At 56.6% G+C, this 25,116-nt stretch overlaps 1 protein-coding gene across 8 annotated transcripts in view; it reads left to right on the top strand.

The window, feature by feature from the left end:
- Nucleotides 1-25,116, top strand: part of Septin9 (septin 9) — a 167,579-nt gene that overhangs the window by 92,230 nt on the left and 50,233 nt on the right. For all 8 annotated transcript variants that reach the window (XM_004860792.3, XM_004860795.3, XM_087208407.1 and 5 more), the window contains one exon: nt 7,802-8,440. In XM_004860792.3, coding sequence (XP_004860849.1) covers nt 7,802-8,440 — 639 coding nt within the window. The remainder of the gene's footprint in view (nt 1-7,801; nt 8,441-25,116) is intronic.

The raw sequence follows: 25,116 nt of genomic DNA, 5'->3' as shown, positions 1-25,116 counted from the left end.
TGGCATCTGTTGATGGCTCCCGACCCCGAGTGTGGCCACCCAAGACCCTTCTCTGGTGGGTGGGGGTGGTGCCCACTTCAGGTAGGGCCACCGTATACTTGCCGCCCTGCTGGGACACCCGGCAATGCAGTCACCATGGGCAACAGGTGTAAACTGGGGACCCCCAGGTCGGCCAGAGGTGTGGACACCTGGTCGTGCAGCAAGTTCCGAGGGGGCGCTGACTGGGCAACAGCAGGGAGTGCTGGGTCAGATGCTTGCTGCACCACAACTTTGGAGGCAGGAGGCCAATGTCAAGGTGTCAACGGGGTTAGAGCCTTCCAGGCACCCCCAGGGACAGCCTGTGCCTGCTGCTTCCTGCTCCGGTGGGTGCCGGCCGGCCTCAGTGGCCCTTGGTTGCAGGCCCGTCTCTCACCTCCCTGTCTCGTCTGCACGTGGCCTTCTGAGCGCAGCTCTGTGCCTTTCTCCTTTTCCATCTTCTGCAGCGACACTTGCCACTGGATTCAGGACCCACCCTAAACCAGGATGATCTTATCTCAGAGTCTTTCCTTAATTGCATCTCTAAAGATCCATTTCCAAATGAGGCCACATTCACAGGGTCCAGGAGCTAGGACTTAGATCATTTTGGAGGACACTCTTCAACCACTACATCTGGCGAGCCCAGAGTGGGTGCTGGTGTCCTCTGCAGACTCCGTAGTGGGTTCCGGAAGGCATTCATGAGGGAATCCAATAGGGCTTCTTGTCCATTCTGGATGGCTGAGACTGTAGCTGGGCTGGGGAAGGCACTGGTTCAGCCCGCGTCCTTGCTTACCAGGTCGTTAGCTTTCTCCAGGGAGAAACGATCCTAATGAAGCTGGGGAATCAAAGGTCAAGAGTCCGGGATGTGGCTCAGTGGCAGAGTGCTTGCCTAGCATGCCCAAGGCCCTGGGTTCAAGCCCCTAGGACCACAAAACACAAAAACAAAGCAAGAGGAAGAAAAGGTCTAGGATCCTAGAGCCAGGTGTTGGCTGTAGCTGCCTCTGGACTGCCCACCCCTTCGTGTCTGCCTTGAGGGGGGCTAGCTTCTGAGCTCTGTTCCTGGAAGGAATGCTGGGTCCACTGTGCCCCATGGGCTGGGTGGGGATCCTGTTCGTGGAGCTCCTCCTGCAGGGTGTGAAAGGAGGGGCCTTGTTTATTTCTCTTGGCCTGTCTGGGAGAGCCAGCTGTGGGCACACGACACTTCAGGCCTGTTTGTTCTCACATCATCTTTCCAGAGTTGGCCAGACCTCCCAGCAGTGACAGTGATGGGCAGGGAGGACCCCGAGTGTCCTTGTCTTCCAGGCCCAGGGTGCTGCAGCAGAGAGGAAGTGCTCAAATCAGATGGGCAGGGCAGGCAGACTTCAGTCTTGGCCTGGGGTTGAAGGGCCTCCCCCGGCTCTTTCAGAGGAGCTGAGCCCTGCTGGCCAAATCCGAGTTCCTAGGGACATCGCCTATGCCTCCACTCGGAGGTAGTTGGAAATGTGCAGCCTTTCCCTCCCTGTCCTGGGGATGCGGGTCAGATCCTTGGTTAGATTGTGCCAGGCCTTGAAAGGCAGTTGAGCATGTGGTCAGAGGTGTGTGGGGTGCAGGGGCTGTGTGGGAGATGCCCCCAACCCCGGAGCATGGGGCATCTTGTGGCTGCTTCTGGCTGCTGTGGTCCAGCCAGACCTGGTCCGCGAAGGGAGGGCAGAGAGGAGGACCCAGAAGTGATGTGGTTGCCCAGTGCCCTTGTTCTCTCCAAGGCTCGGCTGTGGCCCTCTAAGTAGGAAGAGCTTCCTGCCTTTTATGTGGACTCTGGCTTCCGTCCTGGTGCTTGTTGTGTCTTCGGTGGGAAGCCCAGGGCCTGGTCTGATAGGCTGTTTACCGACTGCTCTAGCAGAGCAGGCTCCACTCACTCCACAGCGGCTTTTTTTTTTTTTGGTACGGGGAAATCGAACTCGGGACCTTGTGCTCTTGAGACAGGCGGTGGAACCACTGAGCTAAATTCCTGGCCCAATAGCAGCTATTTTTAAGCCTTTTTCTTTGGGCTGTTTTGCTTCCTGAGAACACCCCCCTCTTCTTCCCCTTCAGTGTGTCCTCCTCTGTCTTGGCCTGCCCCTCCCTCCACCTGCCCAGCCACCCTGCTTGCCCCCAGCAGCCCAGGCCTCTGATCAGAGCTGACAGGAGCTGAGCGGGCGGTGACCCCTGGTCCCCGAAACAGTGCTCAAGGGTGCGATGGAGGAAAGCAGCCAGTATAGGGAGCAGAGTCCTATTGGGGAGCCCTGGGGACTGCAGACTGAGTTCCTGGAGTTGTCCGTGGCGGGTGGTGGTGGCCGGGGTGTCCAGGTTCCAGTTGGAGAAAGGAGGCCGTGTTCACACCTTCCTGCCTCTGCAGGCGTGGGCACCGCGAGGGGCCCCGGGAAGAGAGGTGGGGGTGCTCCATAGCAGTGAGGCAGATGGTGGCTGAAGGTCCTCTCCCTGGGCAGAGCGGGGTTAGACCAACAGCAGCCGTAATTTCCAAGTAGCATATCTGTCTGCATCTGGTGCTCCCTTCACATCCCGTTCACTCCTGCTGCGTGGGCTGCTGGGTGAGGGGAGGGCCCTGAGGTGCAGAGGAGTTTGCTGTGGATGTGTCACTTTGTTCGCTTTTCCCTGCTTGGGTGTCTGCTGTTGGCCCTGAGAAGAGGGTTAAGGTCTGCCCAGGGCTGCCCTTCAGCTCTGGATGGCACCAGGCCTTGGCTTGGCACTTCTCTCTCCTAGGAACTCCTCCTGCCCTTGCCTTACTGCCTCCATCCTCCCACCCCAGAGCCTTATCTATCACTCATTGGCTTTTGGGCACCATTCCTGTTCTTGGAAGGACTGTCTTGCTTGGTACGGACTCCTCCTCTGCCTTCCTTGCTGGGAGATGGTGTGGGGAAGGGGGTCTCTCTCAGCTGGGCCCTGCCCACTGCTCCACCCACTCTGTCTTGAGCAGGGATCCATGCCCAGCCCCAGGCTTGGCCTCACTCTCAGGAATCTCAGAGCAGGGTGGCTGGGTCAGAGGGTCTGCTGGCCACAGGATCTCGGTCTCACTTTGGACATCCAGCAGGCTGTGTTGTTAACTTGTGGGTGGGGTGTTCCAGCAGGCTCAGGGCTGCGAACAGGGCGGTGCCTCCATCAGTGCCATCTCCCCGGTTCCTGGGCATCAGCCCCTGCTTTGCTGCTGCGGGGAGGAGGCTGGCTTTGCCGGGGTGGGGGAGTCTATGCTCAGAATGCAGCGCTGTTCCCTCTGGTGGGGGCTGCCCATGCATGGATCTGTTTGGCCTCAGCTCTAGCATTCCTTTGCAAGACGTTTGTCCCAGGCTGGAGAAGGGCTTTGTGGTTCTCCCGGTATCCCCTTCCCAGACCAGCTCCAATTTGTACACGAGGAAGTACTTGATCTGGTTTCAGGAGCCGGAGAGGTCTGCGGCAGCCTGCGGTCAGAGCAGAGGCCTGAACAATGGTTCCTTGTGCATGGCACATTCCTCTCTAAGCAGGCCCAGATCCAGGCTGCTCCTGCTTTGGCCCCCCGTGGGCACAGCCGGGAAGGCCTCCATCTGGAGGGAGGCCACTCTGGCCTCTTTGTGTAGCAGCTGAGACTGTAGGTGCCTGAGGGACAGGAGGGGGCCGAGTGCCCAGCCTGGACTTCGGGAAGCCCCGGGCTGGAGCTGTAATCTAGGGAGCAGGCCTGGGCGGGTGCCCGAGTTACCTGAGTCCTCCAACTTGTTTGCAGCAAGGTGTGTCTTTGGAGTCAGTTACTCAAGCCCCGAGCAACTGAAAGGACCCATGTTCGGGGCTGGCAGCGAGGCAGGGAGGTCTAATGAAGAACACCCACCACCATTCCAGCCGGAGACAGTCATCCTCCGTCGGGGTGTGAGTGTGTGTGTGTGGGTGTGTGTGTGCATGCGTGTGCGAGCTGCACATGGGTGTGAGATGTGGAACTGGGGTTGTGTATACATCTTGTGTCCTTCTATTTTTATTTAACACCCTCAGCATTTCTCATCTTCTCCAACATGGTTTTGATGACTCTGTGCGACTTGGACATATGGGTTGGGAAGAGCTGCTTAAACCCGGATTGTTTCCAGTGTTGGTGGTGTTAATGCCGATGCGAATGGCATGGCCCATAAATCTTCCTGTGCCTCTGCTTGTTCCTTGGGATCCATTCCCAGAACTGGGCCAGAGCCTGGGATCCAGCTTCAGGCTTTTGGTGCAAGTTGAGGATGGAGTATGAGCGGGCCCTGGGAAGGCGCTCGGAGCAGGCTGGGTTGAGCCCGGCTTTGGGGGGACATGCATCCACCGAGGAGGGTAAGTTGGGCAAAGGTGGCCGGCCCTCTTGGCCTGGGGTGGGACTGTCTCACCTCCCAGTGGCAGTGTGGGGACACTCCCAATATGACCTGGTCCTGCTGCAGGTCTCCTGCTGACTCCCGATGACAGGAATTCAGTGCTCAGGAAGCCTCCTCAGCCCCATGAGAGGCCACTGCCCTGCCTAGCTGGTCCCTGGGATCTGATGTGTGGCTGTCCTGGAGTCTCAGATCTGCACCTGACAAGCTCATGAGTGAGCTCTCTTGCTGGCCTCTGACCACCCACAGGTGCCCCTTGGCTGCCTCTCCCTCCTCAGGGGTGGGGATGGCGACTCAGATGGAAATACTGGCCCTGTGGACCTGGAGGGTGTCTCCGTTGGAGTTTCCCACTGGGAAGAGGGGTGTCTGTGTGCATGAGTGCAGGACATGGGGGTACTTTTTGGACTGTTGAGGAAATAAATCCCAGAGGGCCCTGTCCTGCCAGCCTTGTGACGAGCCGTCTCCTAGTTTTTCCTGGCCGGGTGCTCCCCTTGAAGCCCTCTGGGGAGACAAGAGCATATGGGGCGTCCTGTCAGATAGCAGTCTCGTCTCCTTGCCAAGTGCACCAGTGTAAGCCCGGAGTGGTGCTGTCCCGATGACTTCTCCCAGCATCTAGGGTATTTGGAGGCGGCTCTCCTACCTTGTGGCTCCTGGAGGCAGCTTTTGGGGAGCCCTGGGCCACCCCTCTGTGGGCCAGGTTAGAGATCTGCTGAGTGTGGTTGGGAGGAGAGTGGGGTGAGGACACAGAGCACCCAGAAGCTTTATCTTCCCAGACACCTCCGTGTCTGTGTCCTGCGGCTCCTGTGACAAATGACAGGAACCTGGTGGCTCAGCAACACACATTGGTTCTCTCAGAGTTCTAGGGACTAGAGGGCTGAGTGCGAGGCGAGGTGTGAGCAAGACCTTGCTCTCTCTAGCCAATCTGGAAGAGCACCCTTCTTGCCATCGGCTTCCTCGGCTGGGGGCTGCATCATTAGCCTCTGCCTGCGTGTTCACATGGCCTCTCTTCTGGGTCTCCCCAGGTCTCCCTCTGCCTTTCTCTTTTATCTTTTTTTGATGGTGGCGGAGCTGGGATCGAACCCAGGGCCTTCCTTGAGCCAGGTGTGTGCTCTGCCACTGAGCTACAGTGCCACTTCTTGGGAACCATCCTAATTCCAGGCTGGTCTCAAGTCAAGATCGTTGACTTGGTCACACCCAAACGACCCTTTCTCCAAATAAGGTCGCTGTCACATGTTAGCCCTTGGGACAGGTCTTTGCAGGACTGGGGTGCTGGGCAGCAGGACCAATCGGTAACAGAGCTGGACATTGAGCTCGGAGGTGTTGGAGGGTGTGTAGGGGGATGGCGGTCATATGTGCCAGGAAGGGACACAAAGCACAGAAAGGGAGAGGGGTGGCCGGTGGGGAGGGCATGCCTGTGCACTGTGCGTAGATGGCGAAGGTGAGCAGGAGTGAACTCACGGCATCTGGAGGGAGGTGTATTTCCGGAAGGGCCCAGTTGCCATTGCAGAATGATCTGTGTGTGTAGGTCTGGTCACTGCATCTGTGCTGGGGATTCCACTGTGGGTCAATCAGGGAAGGCTTTGCTTTGGTGCATTGTTGGCAACTGGGGTCCCTCCAAGGGGATCCCCGAAGAGGGGGCTCTCCAGGAAGGGATCTTCTTATTCCCTTGGCACAGACCTGGGTCCAGCGTCTGGCTGCTGAGGACCTCCTGGAATTGTCTGTCAAAGGTGGGTGGGGACAGGAGCCCTTTTGAGAACTCATGCGATGGGCTGGTCATCTGGGGATGGTTTGGATGGTGCACTTGAGGTGGGGAAGGGTGTAGACCGGATCGCCTGGGGAGGGCCAGGAACCACATGGAGACAAAGCTCCAGGCATGGAGTTTCACTTGCTGGCCAGGGTGAGCCAGCAAATGACCTTTCCCAGAGCCCTGGTCCTTCTTAGAACCACAATGGGCAGTTCTCACTGGGGCACATCTGGTCACCAGCCCAGCGTGGGTGGAGCTGCACCAAGTTGGGATCTGGAGTGGCAGCACCAGGCTCTGTGACTCAGGACCTTGCACACAGCACACGAATGTCATCAAGTCACTGGCTGGGCCTTGGACAAGTGGATCCACGGGTGTGATTTGGGTGGGCTGCACTGTACAGTGTTTTAAAATAGGGCTTGTTGCCGGGTGTGGTGGTCCATGCCTGTAATCCCAGAACTTGGGAGGCTGAGGCAGGAGGATTGCCATGAGTTCGAGGCCCTGCTGGGCTACATAGTGAGTTCAAGGCCAGCTTGAACTACAGAGCAAGACCTTGTCTCAAAGAAAGGGGAGGGCCTTGTTTTGCTTAGTGCCAGCATTTAAAAGTCAGGAAGTATCATACAGGAATCCATATTCCTAGACTTCGCTGAGAGGCTGGACAGCCAAGTTCCTGCAGGTCTTGATGGCTGAGCAGCGTCTACCCCCTGGGACCAGGCGCCTGGTGACTTGCCTGTTTCCTGGAATCTACTGGTCCCTACCCAGTCACACTTGCTACTCTGCTGACACTGTCTCTGCCTGCCTCCGGAACAGTGGAGCTGAGCCGCCCATTCTTTGTCCACCAAGAAAGAGGGGTACCCAGGGCCACGTCTGGGAAGCCAGTGGTCACTCGGGGCAGGTGTCAGGGACACAGGCCTCCTCTGCCTCTCCCCTCCTCTGGCCTCCTACTCGTCAGCCACTCACGAGCCTCTGGTCCTTTAAAGGAAGTGCTGGACACAGCAGAGGCAAGAGTTATGTTTGCTTTTGGAGGAAACAAGGCAGGAAGGAAGAGCTGCCAAAAATAGCCCCATCCAGCTGTTGCTGGGGACTGGCAGCTGTCAGCCCTTTTCCCTGGGGGCAGGGGAGGAAACTGTGGAGACCCAGGTAATCCTGGGCTCTGGGGTGAGGCAGGAGCGTTGGGCTGCTCTGCGGAAGGAGCTACGGAATGTTCCTGCCACGTGGTTCTGCTCTGTGCAACCCAGCAGCAGGTTCTCATTTGCAGCTGTGGGGACACAGGGATGGCGGCTTCCTAGGCAGGGTCCCGCTGTTTGGAGGGAACAGACCTGGGTGCAGGTGGCGGGATGACCTGGTGGCAGGAACACTGGGCCACCAGCTGATGCGTCCTGCACGGCCAGCATGTGGCTGTACAGCAGAGGGCAGGGCTGAGCTCAGCTGGTGTGGACAAGCTGGGCAACTGGTCACAGTAAGGGCCTGTGCCTTGGCATTGGTGTCAGGCAGACCAACAGTCTGCCAGGCACTTTGCTCAGGTGCCCCCGCCTCGGTTTTCCCATTTATACCAAGGAAATACTATTCTTTGTGCGACAGTTGTTGGAGGGATACATGTGACCCACCTCGGTCAGCCCAGTACCTTGCCACCCCATTCTCTTCAGCACCAACCACATGCACTGTGTCCCCACCTACCACTCACCAAGTCCCCCTCTCTGTCTTTCAGCCTTGAAGAGATCTTTCGAGGTTGAGGAGGTTGAGCCGCCCAACTCCACCCCGACCCGGAGAGTCCAGACTCCGCTGCTCCGCACCACCGTGGCCAGCTCCACCCAGAAATTCCAGGAGCTGGGTGTGAAGAACTCAGAGCCCTCGGCCCGCCATGTAGACTCCTTAAGCCAGCGCTCCCCGAAACCCTCCCTGCGGAGGGTCGAGCTCTCGGGGCCCAAGGTGGCCGAGCCTGTGTCAAGGCGCACGGAGCTGTCCATTGACATCTCCTCTAAGCAGGTGGAAGCCTCAGGTGCCACTGGGGCAGCACGGTTTGGGCTCAAGAGGGCCGAGGGGTTGGGCCACAAGACGCCGGAGCCAACCCCTCGGAGGACGGAGATCACCATCGTCAAGCCCCAGGAGTCAGCCCACCGCAGGATGGAGACCCCGGCCTCCAAGGTTCCCGAGGCACCCATTGCCCCTACCGCCGACACAGCCCCCAAGAGGGTTGAGATCCAGGTGCCCAAGCCAGCTGACTCGCCTGCCTGTCCCCTCCCATCCCAGCCCCTGGAGAATTCTGAGCCTGCCCCAATGTCCCAGCTGCACAGCAGGCTGGACGCCAAGCCAACCTTGGCCGAGGCCCTACCCAGGAACCAGGAGGGTGAGTGGCAGAGCACAGGGCCCCTGAGGCGGCAGGGTTGGGGCTAGGTCTTTGTGGTGGGTTCCTGGAAGGAGCTGAATGCCGGTGGGGGAGAAAGGCCTGAGTACGTGGAGCGATGTCCTGGGCCGCAGGGAAGTGTGACTGGCTCCCTGAACGTGGGGCCCACATGGAAATGCAGCCAGTGGGACACCAGTGAGGCTTTGACAAGAATCTCTGGGTTTCCAGGGCCTCCACTGTTAGTCAGAGCAGGCCATGCTGCGTGCCCCCTGTGGTGTGGTCCTGGGACAGGGAGGGCCTGGAAGGCTCAGAGTGGTGCTTCGAACAGGAACTGCCGTGGGCTCCTCCAGGGGCCTGGGATGAGATGGGCTTGAACACCGAAGATCAGCCCCATTCTGGTACTACTGGGTTAGTGGATGGCTTCACGGAGGCAGGCCCTGCAAAGAGGAGCTGGGCTGCCTGGGAAGAGAGGCCTCGTGTTCCCGTCTGGTCTGCACTGGACGGTCCTCTCGTGTTGACGGCGCTTGGGCTTCATCCTCCTCCCCTTCCTCCCCAGGGGGTGGTGGTCATGGCCAAGGACATGGACACCTTGAAGAGCCCGAACCTCTGCACTGGGATTGTATGGCCGAGGGGCCCCAAGAGGGCTCCCCGGACCAGGGGACAGGAACACTTTCACACAGCTCCTTTTAGGGGGAGGCGGGCGAGGGACTGAGCAGTGCCCTCGTAGTGCTCAAACTTGGCGTTCTGTGGCGTGGAGAGCTTGCAAGGGAGATGATGCCATGCCGTGGGAACTCGGGGCCCAGATAACTGTAGCCCTTCTCAGAGATGTGTCTGCCCTGCCCTGAGCCCCACAGGGCTATGTCAAGGGTTCTCTGCTCCTTGAAAGTCAAGTTCATTTCTGGGCTTGGAGTCGGAATTCCATAAATGTTCAGTAAGTGTTCTTTGGCTTAGACAACCTGAACAGCTTGATTTTTTATTTACTTTATTATTACTATTTTTTGGGTGGTCCCGGGGATCGAACTCAGGACCTGGCCCTTGCGAGGCAGGCAGCAGAACCACTGAGCTAAATCCCCAGCATTAATACTAATTTTAATCGTAGTGAATACACATAGCATAAAATTGTCCATCTTAGCTGTTTTTAAGTGTGTAGTCCATGGTGGCGAGTGTATTTGCAGTGTTGTGCTGTCACCCCCACCATCAGTCCCCAGAACTTTTCACATCCCAGGCAGAAACTCTGTCCCCGTTTAGTACTTTCTCCCTGTTCCTCTGCCTCCCAGGACCCGACAACCCTGTCCCTCTTTCTGTTTCTCCAAGTTTGATGACTCCGGGGACCTCATGGAAGTGGCGTCATAGAGCACCTGCCCTTTCGTGCCTGGCTCTTTCCCGTCCCGTGATGCCCTGAGCTCCCACCCGCATTGTAGTACGTGTCAGAACTTCCTTCCTTCCTAGGGCTGGGGCGCCCTGTGGTGTGAACGGTTCACATTTTCCTCTCCTGCACCCTCTGATGGACACCTGGGTTGCTTCCAGCCTTTGGCTGCTGTGAATGCTGCTGCTCCAGCTTGGGTGTGCGCACAGATCTTTAAATCCTGGCCTTTGGTTCTTTTGGTTTTCCTTTGGGAACGAGGATTTTCGGTGGTCAGTAGATACAGGGGGAGCCTGGGGCTTGGGTGTAGTGGGGCGTGGAGCCCAGTGCTCCTAGTGCTTTACTGTGGGCAAGAAACACCCGTGTGGTTGAAGTGCGCGCACTTGGCTCGGCAGCCCAGGGCCGGGAGCTCTGTGTTTCCCACAGCACCAGGCATCGGACTGCGCTGTGAGCAGCCAGGGACCCGTGGGCCTTTAACGGCTCTTCCCAGCCTTGGATGTCTTCTCTGTTTCTCCCACCTCTCCAAACTTGACGCTCCAGAGTTCCCTACCCATCAGCCCGGACTCGGTGGTCCTGGGTGTAGGTGTCATGGTGTTGGGACAAAGGTGCGGGCAGTGGGTGCAGAGGGGCAGGGCCACTTCCTCTCCCTCACAGTCTCCTGTGTCCAGGGCCTTTATCTGATGCACCATCGAATACGCCCCTCCCGGGCTGAGCTGTTCTCACTCTGCTGAGTTAAACAGGATGTGGTTGGGACGACACTGGCCCCAGATCTCTGTGACAGCTGGAGCTGGATCCAGCAGCGGGAGGTGGTGCAGGCTCTGAGGGACAGGCTGGGGCATCTGCTCAGGGTGGCACAGTCAGGGGACATGTGAGAGGATGCGGCTCTTCCTCCAGTGGACACAGCTCAGCCCCTACTTTGCAAGGGACAGAGCTTAGCTGTGGGCTGGATGGTCAGGGCAGTGAGAGAATGTCATGGGAGCCTGCCCCGAGTTTGGGATGCAACCAGGCCCAGGCGGGAGGGGAGCTCCGCAATCCCAAGCAGCTCAGAGTGCTGAGAGCAGACCATGTCATACCACTGGGGACCCAGCCTGTGCCCAGAGAGGGACCCAGCCTATGGGGCGCAGCTCCTGTGGAGAGCGTGGGGTGAGCCAAGGTGCTCCTCTCTTCAGGGTCCCGGTCTGAGCTCCCCCTGGCCCCTCCTCCTCCCATCTTCTGGGCCCGGGTCCTGCTTCCCCTTCGCCTGGCTTCCTGCCTGTCTTTCCTGCAGACCCACTCTTGCCTCTGCCCTCTGTGGGGGCTGGGCTGGGAGTGCCCAGCGCCCCCACAGTCCCTGCTCTGAATGCTCTCCTTGGCCACCCTGACCCTGCGCCTGGGTACAGCTGGCATCACATGGGCGGGGTAGGGAATCAGTCAGCTTTGTGTGGCTGTGACCAAACCTGAGAGCTTAGGGAGGAAAGTTTATTTCAGCTCACGCTTTCAGTGCAGGACCACCAGGCTCCGGGCTGTGTGTGGAGCAAAGCTGCTGACCTAAGGCAGCCAGGAAGGAGGGAGAGGGAGGGAGACAGACAGCTAGGAAGGGGCTGGGCACAAGATGCGGCTCCCAGGGGCACAACCCTTTGACCACTGCCTTAGCCCGGGCCCCACCTCCTGTTCCCATCACCTCCCTAGGGCACCATCAGGTTATGGAGTCGTCAGTGGGTGAATCCACTGCTAGCGCCCAGGAGATCCCATCTCCTTCCCAAATCCCCACCTCTGAGCCCTTCCTAGACACTTTTCGATCCAAACCGTACCAGGGTTCTCCGTGCCCTTGGATCAGACTCTCGGCCACTCTGTTTCTGCCTCTAGGATGGATCTCCCGGGTCCCAGCCTGACCCCTGAAGCAGCGCTGATGAAATCCATCCCCAGCCCAGCCTTCACCAGCTCCCTCACCTGCACCTGCTCCGCTCACTCTGCTCCGCAGTTCACTGGCCCCTGCACCTTCCTCACAACCTCTCTGCCCTGACTCTCGTCCCCTTTCACATCATTGCTTTGTCAAACTCATATGCATCCCTCAAGCTCTGACACATTTTTCCCGAGGCTGGAAGTAGCCTCACTTCCTCTGACTCCTGAGCTCTTCTGTATCTTTCTCCTGTAAGGACCTGGTGTTCAGCTTGGGATGTAAATTTTTTTGTGAGCCTTCTTCTGCTAGAGTCCTTTATAATGTAAAAATAGTTTTTCAAATTGCAAAAAGTAATACACTACCCTTTTCCTAAAGTGCAGAAAATACAGAGTGGAAAGGAACTAGAATTTCCTGTAAGCCAGTGATATCCTTCACATCTGGCTACATATTCTTTACAACTCTTCCCCTTCACCCACTAGGGCCCAGGTTCCTAGAGGGGCCGTTCGTTGTCTGTATTTTCATAGAGAATCCCATGAGACAGAATAGTAGGTGCTCAGTAAAAGGGTGTTGGAGTGACCTTCGGGTGATGAGATGAGGGCAACTTTGGGTGGCCCTGGCAGGCGGAGGCAGGGACCCATGGACCCCCCTGGGCTCCCGGGGACTGAGAACATGCTTTCCCTCGGCTGGCTGTCCCTGCAGGGTTAGGAGTGGGATGGGTGTGCAGAACACTCCACGGGGCTCTCTGGGCAGGACGCTGGCTGGGAACGGGGTTCTTGAAGGGGCCGACATTTCAGGGAGGAAAGTGGGAGTCCTAGATGGCTGAAAGGGGGAGAGGAAGCGGGAGCCACAGCTAGGTCTGAGCGCCCCACCTCTGAGCTTGTGAGGCCTGAGGTCCGTGCTGTATACAGGGCTCTTGGTGTCTGAGGTCCAGGCTGCCCTCAGCCTTCCACCCTCTGTGGCCCTTCAGGTCCTCGAAGTCCTCTCTGTCTCTGGGCAGGGCTGGGCTGAGGAACCTGAACCCAGCCTGCGGGTGGCTGCTGGCTCTGCCTCGGCCAGGCCACCCCACCCCCTCCCAGCTCCACCGCAACAGCAGCCAAATCTCCCCAAGGCTGCCTTATAAGGGAGGTGTGCTGCTCTTCTGGGGCTGGTGCCTGCCTTCTGGGGCCCCCAAGAGCTGCGAGCTGGCCTCTCCCTCTGGCCTCAGTTTTGCAGCTGAAGAATGGGGGAAGTCGGGGCTGCTGCCTGAGTCCCTGCTCCCTGGTGCACCAGGGTGGGCATCCACTGCGGTTTCCTCGGGTTGCACGACCATGGGCCTGAGGTTGGGGCGGGGCAGATGTGCCCACCCTTCCCTTTGATTCACAGTGCCTAGGACGCTCCAGGTTGTGGGTGGAAGGCTGAGGTGGGTGGCAGTACAGCCCAGGCTGAGCCAGTCGTGCCAGGCGTGGGTCCTTGCATGGGAGGTGCGCCCCATCTGCCTCCCACAGTCCCCGGCCAGGGTCTGGGTTCAGGGTGGGGACAGACAGGGACCAATGGGGAAGGCGCTCAGGACAGCAGCTGCAGGTGTGGTGTGGTGTCATGGAAGCAGTGTTCCTTGAGACCTCGAGCCGGGGCAGTGAGATCTGGTTGAGTCTCACGGTGTGCCCGGGAGGTGGGGTGGTGGGTCTGGCCTGGCTGGAGAGGACTTGATGTGTCCCTCAGAGGCTCCTGGGTGAGGCTTGGAATGTGACTTGAGAGAGGTTGACTGGGGTGAGGAGCGCCCCAGGTCCACACACAGGGTGCCCCACCATGCATGCCACAGGCCCTCTGACCTCACTGGGTCGTGCAGTCCCTGAGGGCGGGTCTGTTTAATCCCCAGCCAACGTCTGGAGGTGAAGAACTGGCTGTGTCAGAGGAGACTCGGGGAGAAGAGACCTCACGCGTGGCCCAACCTGGGCCAGGCCTGCAGAGTCCTCTTCGAGGGTCTGCGAGATTCTACTTGTGGAGAGACAGGGCTGTGTCCCAGGATGGCCGTTCCTCCTGGGCTGCCACCTGCTCCCCTGCTCCGAGCCCTCGGTCAGTATGACCAGCCTCAGGGGCGCCCCGAACTCTCCTCTGGGATGGAGTCTTTCTTTCCCCCTCAGAACAGGGCCACCCCTTCCCTGAGCTGACACTGGAGTTGTTCATGCACTGGGGGGTTTGGAGCAGGAGGCCCCTTGTGTTGGGGACAGGAGGTCGTGTGGGGGAGGAGTGGCCAGGCCAGGTGGGTCTCCTTCAAGGTGAGGCATGGGTAGGGCAGTGAGGACAGATCCTGGCTCTGGGGCCCAGGACAAAGAGCCCCTCCCCTGGCCAGCCCGCTCAGCTGTCTGCCAAGCCCAGGGCACAGTGGTGAGGGAGCGGGAATGTGGCCCAGCAGCTGGGGAATACCTTAAATAGAGCCGGCACAGCTGCGGGGCGGCAGGCGAGGAGGCTGGCCCTGCTCTGCCCCCTCCATCTCTGTGGGCTCCAGACACATGGCAGTGGGTGAGCCCGCCCCACCCCGGGCTCGACCCAGGAAGCCAGAGCAGTTGCCAGAGGAAGAGCCTGGCCTGCTTCTGTCTGCAGCTCCAGCCCTGGAGCAGCTGCCAGGAGTGGGATCTGCACTGGGGTAGCTGTCAGGGTGGGCCAGGCCAGATGCCACGCTCTCTCTGGGTGGCATGGACAGAGGGCACATTGAGCATTGGAGGAGCGAGCTCAACTGCCCACTGGCACCTGCACTGAGAGCAGCTCCCCAACAGACCCCGGATTCCAGGGGAGGTGCTGTGTGGCACTTTCTGGCTGGATGCTTTTCGTCCCCTGTGGCTTCTCATCTGAGCCACAAGGTAGACGTGTCCTGGCCCGGCTGCACTTCTCGGGAGCTTGCTGAGGGCGTCCTTGGGAACTTCCCCTGTCACTGAGCCTCCTGTGTTCCTGAATGTTGACCAATAGGCAAGGGCCGCTCTGGTCCAGGACTGGGCTTCTGTTTCTTTCCAACACTGAGCACAGGAGGGGGTAAAAGTGGGTCAGGAGGATGCAGAGAGGGCCCAGCATGACTTCCCTGGCCCTGCCCTGGTGCTGCCACTGAGCATGCCTTTGTGGAGAACCCTGCTGTCGTCTGCTGCCCTTCAGAGAGAGGAAGTGACTGGCCCTCGGGCACACAGCTGGTTAGCCAGTTTAATCTGCATGGGGCAGGCTGGATCTACTCTTTAGCTTCTAATGGTGAACCTTCCTCTACTGTGATTGGCCCCTGCCTGGAACCTGGAGCCCAGTGTGGCCCTGGAGATCCCCAGTTCCAACTCCTTCCTTCCAGGGGGCCAGAGGTTCCGGTTCAGAAGCACAGAGTCAGCTGGAAGCCACCCCCCGGGGCTGTGCCTGTGTCTGTGTCCGAGGCAGCGGTTGTGGGCCTTGGCCTTAGCCTGCCCCTGCCAGCACCCTGTGTCTGCCCCACCCCAGACCCAACAGTTTCCCCCTGTGGCCCATTTTCTCATCGTCATCGAGGGCATCATTCTCTGCATGGCATCCTCAGAATGAAGGGAAAACTCGGAAAGACTTAGAGTAGGGGCCAGCATGCGGGGAGAGTCTTCTTAAGCAAGCCAGTAAGTGAAAACCAGGCATGACCTCTATTTAACAAAGGGAACGATGGGTCCCTAACCCCCCCACAGCACTTTCTGTAATTGCGGGGGCCCCAAGTTCCAGACCCTGGTCCCTGTTTCCTGCTCACACCTGCTGGCTGTGTGCAAACTCTCTGCCCTGTGTTGCTGGCTCCCCCTTCCCTCTTGCATTTCCTCCTCTCATCTAAAAAAGCAGTGCCAGGTCATCCTTAGAGAGCAAACATTAAAGATCTAAGTCTGGAAAGGGAAAAGGGGAGCCTGCCTTTCCTTTCCCCACCTCTCCGAGGATGGCCTGTGTTGACAGCAGGCTGTGCCGTAGCCCTTCGGTATTTTGTGTGTGTGGACTTCTCTCAAAGTCCACGTGTAGCAGACCGGGCTCAGGGGCCAAGCACTTGGCCAGCATGCCCCTGGCCCTGGGTGCCAACCTCAGCACAGTGAAGAGAAAAGAAAAAGGAAAAGGTTTTATGTAAATATCATACAGATGTCTTGAGAACAAAAGGAATCAGACTTCTGCAATTTGGTTTTTATTTTTGCCATGTAATAACATTGTGCATGGCTTTGTGTGTAGCAGTATAGGATTAGAGCATCCCCCCCGCCCCCTTTTAGTTCTGGGAATGAAACCCAGGGCTTTGCACTTGCCGGGCAGGTAGGGTAGCTCATTCCTCTAACCAGCGAGTCCCAGGCTGGCTGTCACACGGCCCTGCTGTTCTTGTCTGGCTTTTCACGATGATCAAAGAGGCTATGGCGAGCATCCTCACGCTGGTGTTTGTGCACATGTAACTGTGGGATTGGCCCCTTAGGAGTGGAGTTTCTGCATCAAAGGATGTGTGCATGTAACATTTCAGTCCATGTCCCCAAACTGACCTCCGGAGAAGCCACACCAGCTTTTAGCCCAGCACATAGGGGAGGCTGGGTGTCCGAGTGGTGTCTTGTGTCGTGTGTCTTTGCACTAGTAGCCAGCTTGGTGCTGCAGTGACCCGAATAATTAGCTTACAAAGGAAAAGGTTTATTTTGCCTCACAGTTCTGGGGGTTCCGCTTGGATCTGGTAGCCTCCGGGGAGGGGGTGCCTCATGGTGGGATCATGCCCTGGAGTGAACCACGTGAAGCAGAGAGCTGCGAGGTCCCCCAGTGACCTGGGGACCTCCCACAGTTCCCAATTCCTAGAGAGCCACAGCACTGCCCAGTGGCGCCACCCTGCGGACCAAGCCGCTAACTCATGGGCCAAACTAGGAATCTTAGTGCGACGTTGTCTTTTTTTATGTTTACAGGCTAAGGACTCTACATTCCTCTTGCAGTTGGATTATGTCTTTGCTTGCTGATTTTTTCCCTTCCTTCTCCCTCTCATTCCCTTCTTCCCTTTCTTTTTCATTTCCTTCCTTCCTTTTTCTTTTTGCAGTGCTGGGGATCGAGCCCAAGGCCTCAAGTATGCTAACAAGCAAGCACTCTACCACTAAGCTACACTCCCAGTCCTTTTTATTTTATTTTAAGGGAAGGTCTTGCTAAGTTGCCCAGGTTGGCCTTGAGCTTGTGATCCTCCTGCTTCGGCCTTCCTAGTAGCTGGGGTTACGGGTGTGCACCACTGTATCCAACATTTCTTTTTAAAAGAGTTCTTTATGGATCTTTATTATAACTGGCACGCATATTTTTCCCTAGTTGTTGACGTTTTTATTTGTGGTGTTCTCTTCCAAACAAACATTTCAGGCTTATGTTTTCAAGTTTCTTCTTTTACTTTTAGCTTTTGGAATTCTTACCCAACTGCATTCCAGAATTATGGGAAAGAATTTTACCGGTGTTTCTTATAGTACTTCTGTGGGGTTTTTTTGGTACCGGGAATTGAACTCGGGTCCTTGTGCTTGTGCAGCAGGCTGTGAAACCACTGAGCTAAATCCTGGCCTGTGGTTTTATTTTTATGTAATGAGATTGTGAATCTGTTGGAATTTATTTGAATTCAAGCTTTAAGGTAGGGATCCATGGATTTTGCATCGATCTATGCACCGAGCTTGTGCTGTACCATAGCATGTGGGGAGTGTGCGTATGCTATTTTTATCAGTTTTGGTGTCAGTATTGTGCTGGGTTTGCAAAAAAGTTTGGATGCATTTCTTTTCCCGGTCTGTCCTGGATTACTTTCACAGCAACACAATCATCACTTTGTTAAAATTTGTAAAGAATTTATGAGTGAAAGCATCTGAGACTGATACTTTTATGGGTGTCAAGTATTTTGAAAAGTTACCAAATTTTTTTTCCACGAGGCTGAAAGTTTTGGAGTTTTTCTCTTCTTAGATTTTGTCTCCCCCCGCCCTGGAAAAACCATCTTGTAGCCTATTTAAAATCCCTCCAATTGTTCAGAGGTGGTTCTGCGGAAGGGATGATTCACACCACCAGCCTCTGCTCAGCAGCTGCCCTGGGCCCGGTGCTTTCTGCAGGAGGGATGAGCAGAGATGCCCCGATGATGCTGGAGATGCTGGCACTCTCCTGTAATCTCAGCACTTGGGCTGGCCAAGGCACAAGGCTTGCAAGTTTGAGCCCATCCTGGGCATCTTGACAGCCTAGTGAGACTCTGCCTTGAAATATAAAATAAGAAAAGGGCTGGGAATGTAGTTTAGTGTAAAATCTCTGGATTTAATCCCCAGTAGCAAGAAGGAAAAACAGTGGCCCAGAGAAGGCAATGAAACAAGATCTCCACAAAATAATTCTTACCTTTACTGTGTACCTGCACACTCTGGCATTTCCTATTCTTTTCCCTTTTTCATCTTGGAGAGGGGCAAGTCTTTAAAAACTTTTTTTTTTTAAAAAAATGATTTTATTGGGGCATAAGTCATCTACTATACAGTTCACCCATTTAAAGGTCGTCATTCTGTGGTTTTCTGTCAGCGCAACCCATTTTAAAAACTTTCACCTCAGAAAGAAGCACAGTCCCTCCAGCTGTCACCCTCTACCCTATCCCTCAGCAGTGACTGATCATCACAAAGTCTGTCTGCGGATTTCCTGTCTGGAAGTGTTGTATACATGGGGTCCTGTGCTGTGGGTGTTTGTGTCCGGTTTCTTTGCTTGGGCACTCTGTTTCCAGGATCCATCCGCATTGTAGCATGTATCAGTGCTTCATTCTTTTTTATGATCAAGTAATACTGCATTGTGGGTAGATCCTGTTTTTGTCTATCCATTCACAACTTGACCGTAACGCTTTGGAAGTGTCAGAAGCAGTTACCAATGACAAAATTTCCTTGATCGACTTTGAGCTTAATTTGGATTTCTATTTCTATGCCTTTCCACCCAGACTTTGAAATGATTGCCTTCTAAGCATTGTAGCATTCTCTTATCAAAACATCTAGACAGGGACGAGACCATATCGTTCCCCACACTCATGAATCAAATGCCAAAAAGAGCAGAAATTTGATGATTTTCACCAAATTTATTATTTTGGCTGGATTGACAGCTCTGTGCTTGTCGTTGTTGGTGGCTGTAAAGCAGGGTTTTGGAATTTATGTGTCAAAATATAAATTGTGCGTCTCTCTTTGATCTGGAAATCATGCGGTTGGAATTTATGGGGTTAAAATACTAAAAAGATAAGCGATATTTAAAAAAGAAGAGAAACACCAACAATTGCTGCATGGTCTGAGCTCAGAAGAATTTGTAGGTGGCTTAGTCCACTGCAGACAGAGCCTGTGTCCCCGTGACGCTTCATGCTTACCTGGGGGTGGCAGCCAGCACAGCCTGGAGAGGTCCCCGAAGAGGAGCTGGGGACCTCGACTCACCCCAGCAAAGGTTTACTGACTTCTGTCGTAGGAAAGAATTGCAGGATGAGTCCGTGAGAGGGGTGGAGTGGTTTATAGGCAGATAGAACACCACGCTCAGAGGAGTGTGAATGCTCAGCATGAGACCACTGTCGCCTGGGGCTGCGGGTTTTCTGTGGTCTTGGGGGTGTCTTCCAGATGGGGGATCGGGATGTGTGTCCGTCTGGTGGGCTGGGTTAGAATGCAAACCATTTCCGTGTGCTTGAAGTTTAGAGATGTGTTGCCTGCTTAGGAGTGCTGCTTCCTTGAGGTGGGAGGTCTGGGGGGCTCAATTTACCGGTGAAAAGCACAGACCCAAGTTTTAGGCTTGTCGTATCTTTAGATACTTAGGGCTTGGATTGAGTTTTGGAGTCCATTTCCCAGAAGGGAAAAAGTTACCGTGGGTAACTCTGATTGTGTCCTGAAGAAGTTGCAATTCTCTGAAAAGTACACTTTTTAAATTACAGGTTTTCTTGTCTCCTTTTTATTTATCGTTATTTCTTCTGTGCTAGCTCAGGGGGAGACATGTGGTGAACAAATTAAACACATGGAGGGAGGGAGGTGGCGGGGAGGGTTAGAGATGAAACAGGAGCAGCAGCTGGCTGGGGAACTCCTGGTGGCGCCAGGGTGGGGGTTGTGACCTGAGGCAGGGTGGCGAGTATTTGGGGGTGCCTGTGGCACCTAGAGGTGGGAAGCCAAGGCGAGGAGGCCAGTGGGGAAGATGAGTCACTTACTGTCGTACAAAGGTTAAGGGGCCCCTAGGAGCTGGCAAGATGAATAGTGTTGTAAAGCAATATTTCTGTGGCTTTTGCAGTGCTGGGGATCAAACCCAGGGCCTTGTGCATTGTAGGCAGTCTGTCTACCACCGAGCTACACCCCCAGCCCTAACATGAGATTTAAAAATAATTAAAATTATGCCTCAAGTCGGGGATTTAGCTCAGTGGTGCAGCTCCTGCCTTGCAAGCGCAAGGTTCTGAGTTCAACCTCTGGTACCAAAAAAAAAATTAGGCCTCAAAATTTCCATGTTGAGCAAATATCGAAAGTTTAAGGAAAGGCCCCAGCCCTGTCCTGCTCTCCTGGTCCTAATCCCACCCCGAGAGAGCTGGGGTCTGTAGAACTAATGAGCTTGGCTTTGAACCTGGGAAGCTGGCCTGCCTGAGAAGTGGGGTCAGGTTTCGGGGGTGCCTCCCTGGGGGCCAGAAGCAGCTCTTGGATGAGGACAGATTGGAGCAGCTCCCTCTTCCTTTGCAACCTGTAATTTTGCTGTGGACCTCTAGCACCAGGGTCAGGTGCTGTCCCTCTAAATGGAGTGTGACTGGGGGCAGGGTGGGTGCTGTCTGTGCCCCGAGATGCAGAGAGAGCAGGAGGGTTAATAAAGGGGCTGCGGAGCTCTGGGGGCCTCTGAGAAGCAGTGGTGGTGGCCATGGATATGCAGTGGTTGGCAGGGCAAGGGCTTCCTTGCCTGATGGGTGCTGCCCTGCACAGGGAGCCGAGGAAGCCATCGCAGGCAGGGACAGAAGGACCCCTCTAGTCCTGGTGCCTTAAAGTGTAATGAGTGCGTCTGTGGCTTGAGGGGCTTCCCTGGCTCAAGGGCCATCCCGCCCCACCCTGACCACTCTGACCGCCCTGAAAGCAGCCCCTCAGCATGCTTGTGCTCCGGATGCAGGCTGCCCAGACATTGAGTCTCACAAGTCACGCAACATCTCTGACACCCTCAGGTACCTCAGCTGTGTGGCCTGGATGAGAGAGGGACCCTGACCTTGAACGTTCATGTGCTGCATTACATGCACCCCGAGAGACTGCTGGGTCCACCTTCTGCGTCTGGGCTGGCTGGCCATTTGGTGATCCTGTTTCCTTACCTGTACAGCGGAAATAACAACAGTCCCAACCTTGTCAGGGTGACTTTGGGGTTAGGGTTGAGATTTGGAGCCAGGCAGCCTTTATCTAAACTCAGGCCTTACGGCTCCTGGTGTGTGGCCTTTGGCTGCTGTCTCATCTCCAGTGCCTCAGTTTCCCCATTTATAGAGCCATCTCACTGAGTTATTGGGAGGGTGAATGTAAAGAAGGCCAGTGAGGTGCCTGGAGCACTGTGGTTTTATTATTGCTGAGGCAGGCACACAGAGGTACTTACTAGATAGAGGTCTTGTTATTACTGACTTTCTGCATGTGTTGGCTGCCCCACAGCTATGGGCTCCGTGGCTGGGGAGCCCTTCATGATTTGCAGGAGGTAATTGGCAAGTGCGAGGAAGCAGAGGGATTTGTGGAGCATCAGTGTGGACCTTGAGGGCTGGTGGCGTCTGGGGCATACAGGTCCATGCTAGTCTCAGGCTGGGCTGGACCCGACCCGCAGACAGCCCGCAGACAGCCTCCCCCTAACCTGGCTTCCACTGCTTGTGTGGTCAGCAGAGTCCCCTGGCCTCCAGCTCTGCTGCACTGATGCCCTCCAAGGCCCCGCCCTTCCTCATGACCCCGTGGAAGCTCCCAGATGCTTCCAAGCATGAGCTGGCAATAGGCCCCCTTTGAGTCACTGTTCCTGTGGTCATTGCTGTGCCCCCCAGGCTGGACTGAGACCCAGTGTTGTGAGTGAATCTGGCCTGAGCCACAGGATAAAAGAGCTGAAGGTGGACAGTTAACCTTGGAGTCCACAGTGGGGAAGCAGGCACAGCTGGCCGCCATGTTTCTCTCCCTTGTCTCGTAGCATCCCAGAGACTCCCTGTGAACTATTCCTTGGGCTCCCAAAGCCTAGGCTGAGGTCTGCTTTCTTTGGCTCTGATGTTGCTGAGACAGGAGACCCCACAAAGCTCCAAGAGGCATGAGGCGGCTGCTGTTTGCATAGATAGCTGTGGGGGCTGGGGCAGTTTCCCACTTGCAGACCTGGCTCCCTGCTATGGCAGAAGCCAGGGGTCCCTCCTGCACCCAGGGATGGAGAGCACAGGCTGAGTGTGCTTATGTCTCACATCCTGCCAAGGGGGTACTTTGTGGATGGGGAGATCAACCAGACGGATGTATCAATCACTTTCCTGTCACTGAGACACAATACCCAACAGCCACAGTTTAAAGGAGGAGAGGTTTAATTGGGCTCATGGTTTCAGGAGATTCAGTCCGTGGTAAGCTGGCTCCAAAGCAGAGACATGGTGGAAGAGTGTGGTGGAGCAAAGCTGCTTACTTCATAACAGCCAGGAAGCAGAGCAGGAGAACAGTGCCAGAGAGGAAGGGGCCCTGGACTGAACGTAGACCCCAGGGCCATCTTCTAAGACACACTCAGGAGTGTGCTCTACTAATGCGCTAGGTATTTCTTAATCTAATAAAGTTATAGATTGAGATTAATGGTCACAGGGGGGTAATAGGCAGTGTCCCTAGCAATGCTTAGCTGAGACTACCCCTACCTGCCTCTGACAGGGTGGGATGGGGAAGGTGGCCTGCTGCCTGCCCCCAGGAAGAAGAGGGGATCTCTATTTCCCCATCTAGTGGTTCCTCTGAGAAGCTACCCCCTCCTCCCCTGGGCCTGGTCTAATTTCAGGCCTGTCCTCAGCAGTGGCTCCCTGCCATCCTGCTGACTAATGCTTGTCTGATGCCTGATGGGGAGAGCAGGTCTTTGTCACATTGGGCTCGGGTTACAGGGGTGGAGGCATATCCAGAAGCCAGGCCCCACATAGCACCAAGTCCATCCCTGACCACTGGATTTCAGGCAGCCCGGCCCCCCAAGGCCCTCAGGTAACTTCAGCAGGCTGGTGTTGTCAGACATGGGTGCCGTGGTTTTCTGGTGTGGGGCACCACTTGGGAGCACCACTGGGGGCGGTGTGATGGAGGAGGAGCCAGGTCCTTGGTTGGGGAAGAGAGGGCCCTTCCATCTCCTGCCTGTCCCCCTGGGTGGGAGCTCAGCTGGCCTTCCCCAGACCTGTGCACAGGGGTGGCAGAACACTCAGTCATCTGTGGTGGGAGATGCCCTCTTCCCCAGGGACCCCCATGACCTTGGAGACGTGACGGGGTCCTGCTTTGTTCTGCAGCATCTGGGGAGCCTTGGCCTGCCCTGTGTCCCTGGAAGTTGCTCAGGCGGAGGGCGCACTTGGAACACATACCACCACTGTGCCAAGGCGTTTCCTGGCTGCCATCAAGGGACCCTCAGCAGAAGAAGAGAGGAGAGGTGTCTGCCCAGGCTGAGTTGAGCTGAGCTCTAACTCAGTGTAGCAGGAGCAGCTTGCATACTAAGCACGTCCTTGCTTACTAAGCAGGCGAGTTCTAGGCAGATATTTCTGCTCGGCTCTTCAGCAGCGGTGTGGGGTCCTCTGGTCCCCCTGACCCGGGTACTGAACCTTCCCTGTGTGGAACTGTGCCTCCGCCCTGTGGGACATTTGGGTCCATTGTTGGGTGCTGCTGCTCCACAGAGAGGGTCTGGGATACTCAGCCCTGCCTCACACGAGTGTGTCCTCCCCGTGGGAGCCTGAGCTGCCTCCGGGCGACAGTCCCTGGGGTCTCGATGCACTCTGCCAGCTTTTCCTTCTCCCTTCCGCTCTCCCTGCTTCTCCGTCCCTCCTTGGAGACCCTGCCTGGCTGGCTCTTTTCTTCCCTTTTTCCCCTTCTGCCATCAGCTGGCACAAGGGCTCCTCTCTTGCAGGGTTCCAAGATTTTCTGGGTCCTTCTGGGTCTGGATCGTCTGGCAATACCTCCTCAAACCCTTATCTCAGGTGGCTGGAGAAGGGCAGGATCCTTTGGCGCCCCTTGCCCTGCAGGTCATTTTCCCAGATTAAGCATTTGGGGCCCAGAGAGCCTCAGGCACTTGTCCAGGGCCCCACAGCAGTCAGCGTCTGGGTTGGACCCTGGCAGAGTCGGGCTGCTCCTGTGGCCTGGCCGGGTGGGGAGGGTGCAGTGGGTGTGCTCTGTGCCTCTTCAGTTGGGGGGGTGGGGGGATGGAGACTTATTGGCCATGTGACCTCAGGGCTCGCTCAGCACAGAGCAGGAGACCCTGACTGCCACTCCCACCTCCCTGTCTGCCAGTCTGGCTCCCCATCCCTGCACAGGGTGTTTGACTATCCCGAATGCATCCCCATGTGTGTGCAGGGATGGGGTGGCTTCTGGTGGGCTCACTGGGGCTTATTGATTGTGCTCAGTGGACCCAGGAGTGGCTTTTCCACTCACCTGAGCTGGTGCTGAAACCAGGGAGGAAGTAGAGAGCAAGTGTCCAGGAGACCCCGAGCCTGGGTGCTTCTCCCTGGTGGATCCTCGGCCAGTGCCAGGGTGCAGGTTTGGTTAAGTTTCACCCCAAGGGCTTGGGAGCTTCCACATGCCCAGGCCCAGAGCTCCCCAGGCCCTGTGGATTTTCCTTTTAGCTGGTCCTGGGTGCTTTCTGGTGCTGGCCCAGGCTCCTCTCTGAAGTACATTGCCTGGGGCCCCGCTCAGCCCCTCCAAGCATCAGCAGGAGCCTCTGGGAGGGAGGCTGGTGGACCTTGTCATCACCCTGCCCTGGGGCTGGGCAGGGCAGCCAGGACAGTAGCAGGTGGCCTGTGTGGCTTCCTGGGAGGTCAGCCAGTGGGTGCAGCACGGGACGGGGACAGCGACGGGGCTCCTTGTGTTGTCTCCAGGAGCTGTGCATGAGGGACCAAGTCATGGAAGCTGCAGGTGGAGGAAGGGGCCGGAGAACTTGGAAACCATCTTTCCTCACTACCAGTTCCCCTTTGTCTCCAGGGAACCAGGCCAGCGGTTCCCTGAGCTGGAGGAGGGGGAAGCTGAGGCCCATGAGGCCGGCCCACAGGAGGTGTGCTGCTATGAGCTCGCTCTGGTGCCGGCAGCCCCTGCCTCACCCCCCCATCTGTGCCCCGCCCCATTTCCCAAGGCCGGGATCTTGAGTCCCCTGCGACGTGTGGCTCGTTGGCCCTGGCCTCCTTCTCCTGGTAGGGCCACCTCTGCTGCCTCTGCTGCCTCTGCTGCAGCCCCACTTCTCAGCTCTTCCCTCTTCCCACTGGGACCTTGGTCAAGTCCAGTGCCAGGGGACCAGGTGGGTGACCTGTGAACGCCGAGGTCAGGCCGGCATCACGGTCAGGCCATTGGTGGGAGAGGAAAGCTG

This window comes from Heterocephalus glaber, unplaced genomic scaffold (genome assembly GCF_053883595.1).
Source record: "Heterocephalus glaber isolate CG9 unplaced genomic scaffold, H.glaber_assembly_v1.0 deba00000937, whole genome shotgun sequence".
Taxonomy (NCBI): domain Eukaryota; kingdom Metazoa; phylum Chordata; class Mammalia; order Rodentia; family Bathyergidae; genus Heterocephalus; species Heterocephalus glaber.
The sequence above is the reverse complement of the archived record's forward strand: the minus strand, read 5'-3'. Positions and strand labels throughout refer to the sequence as shown.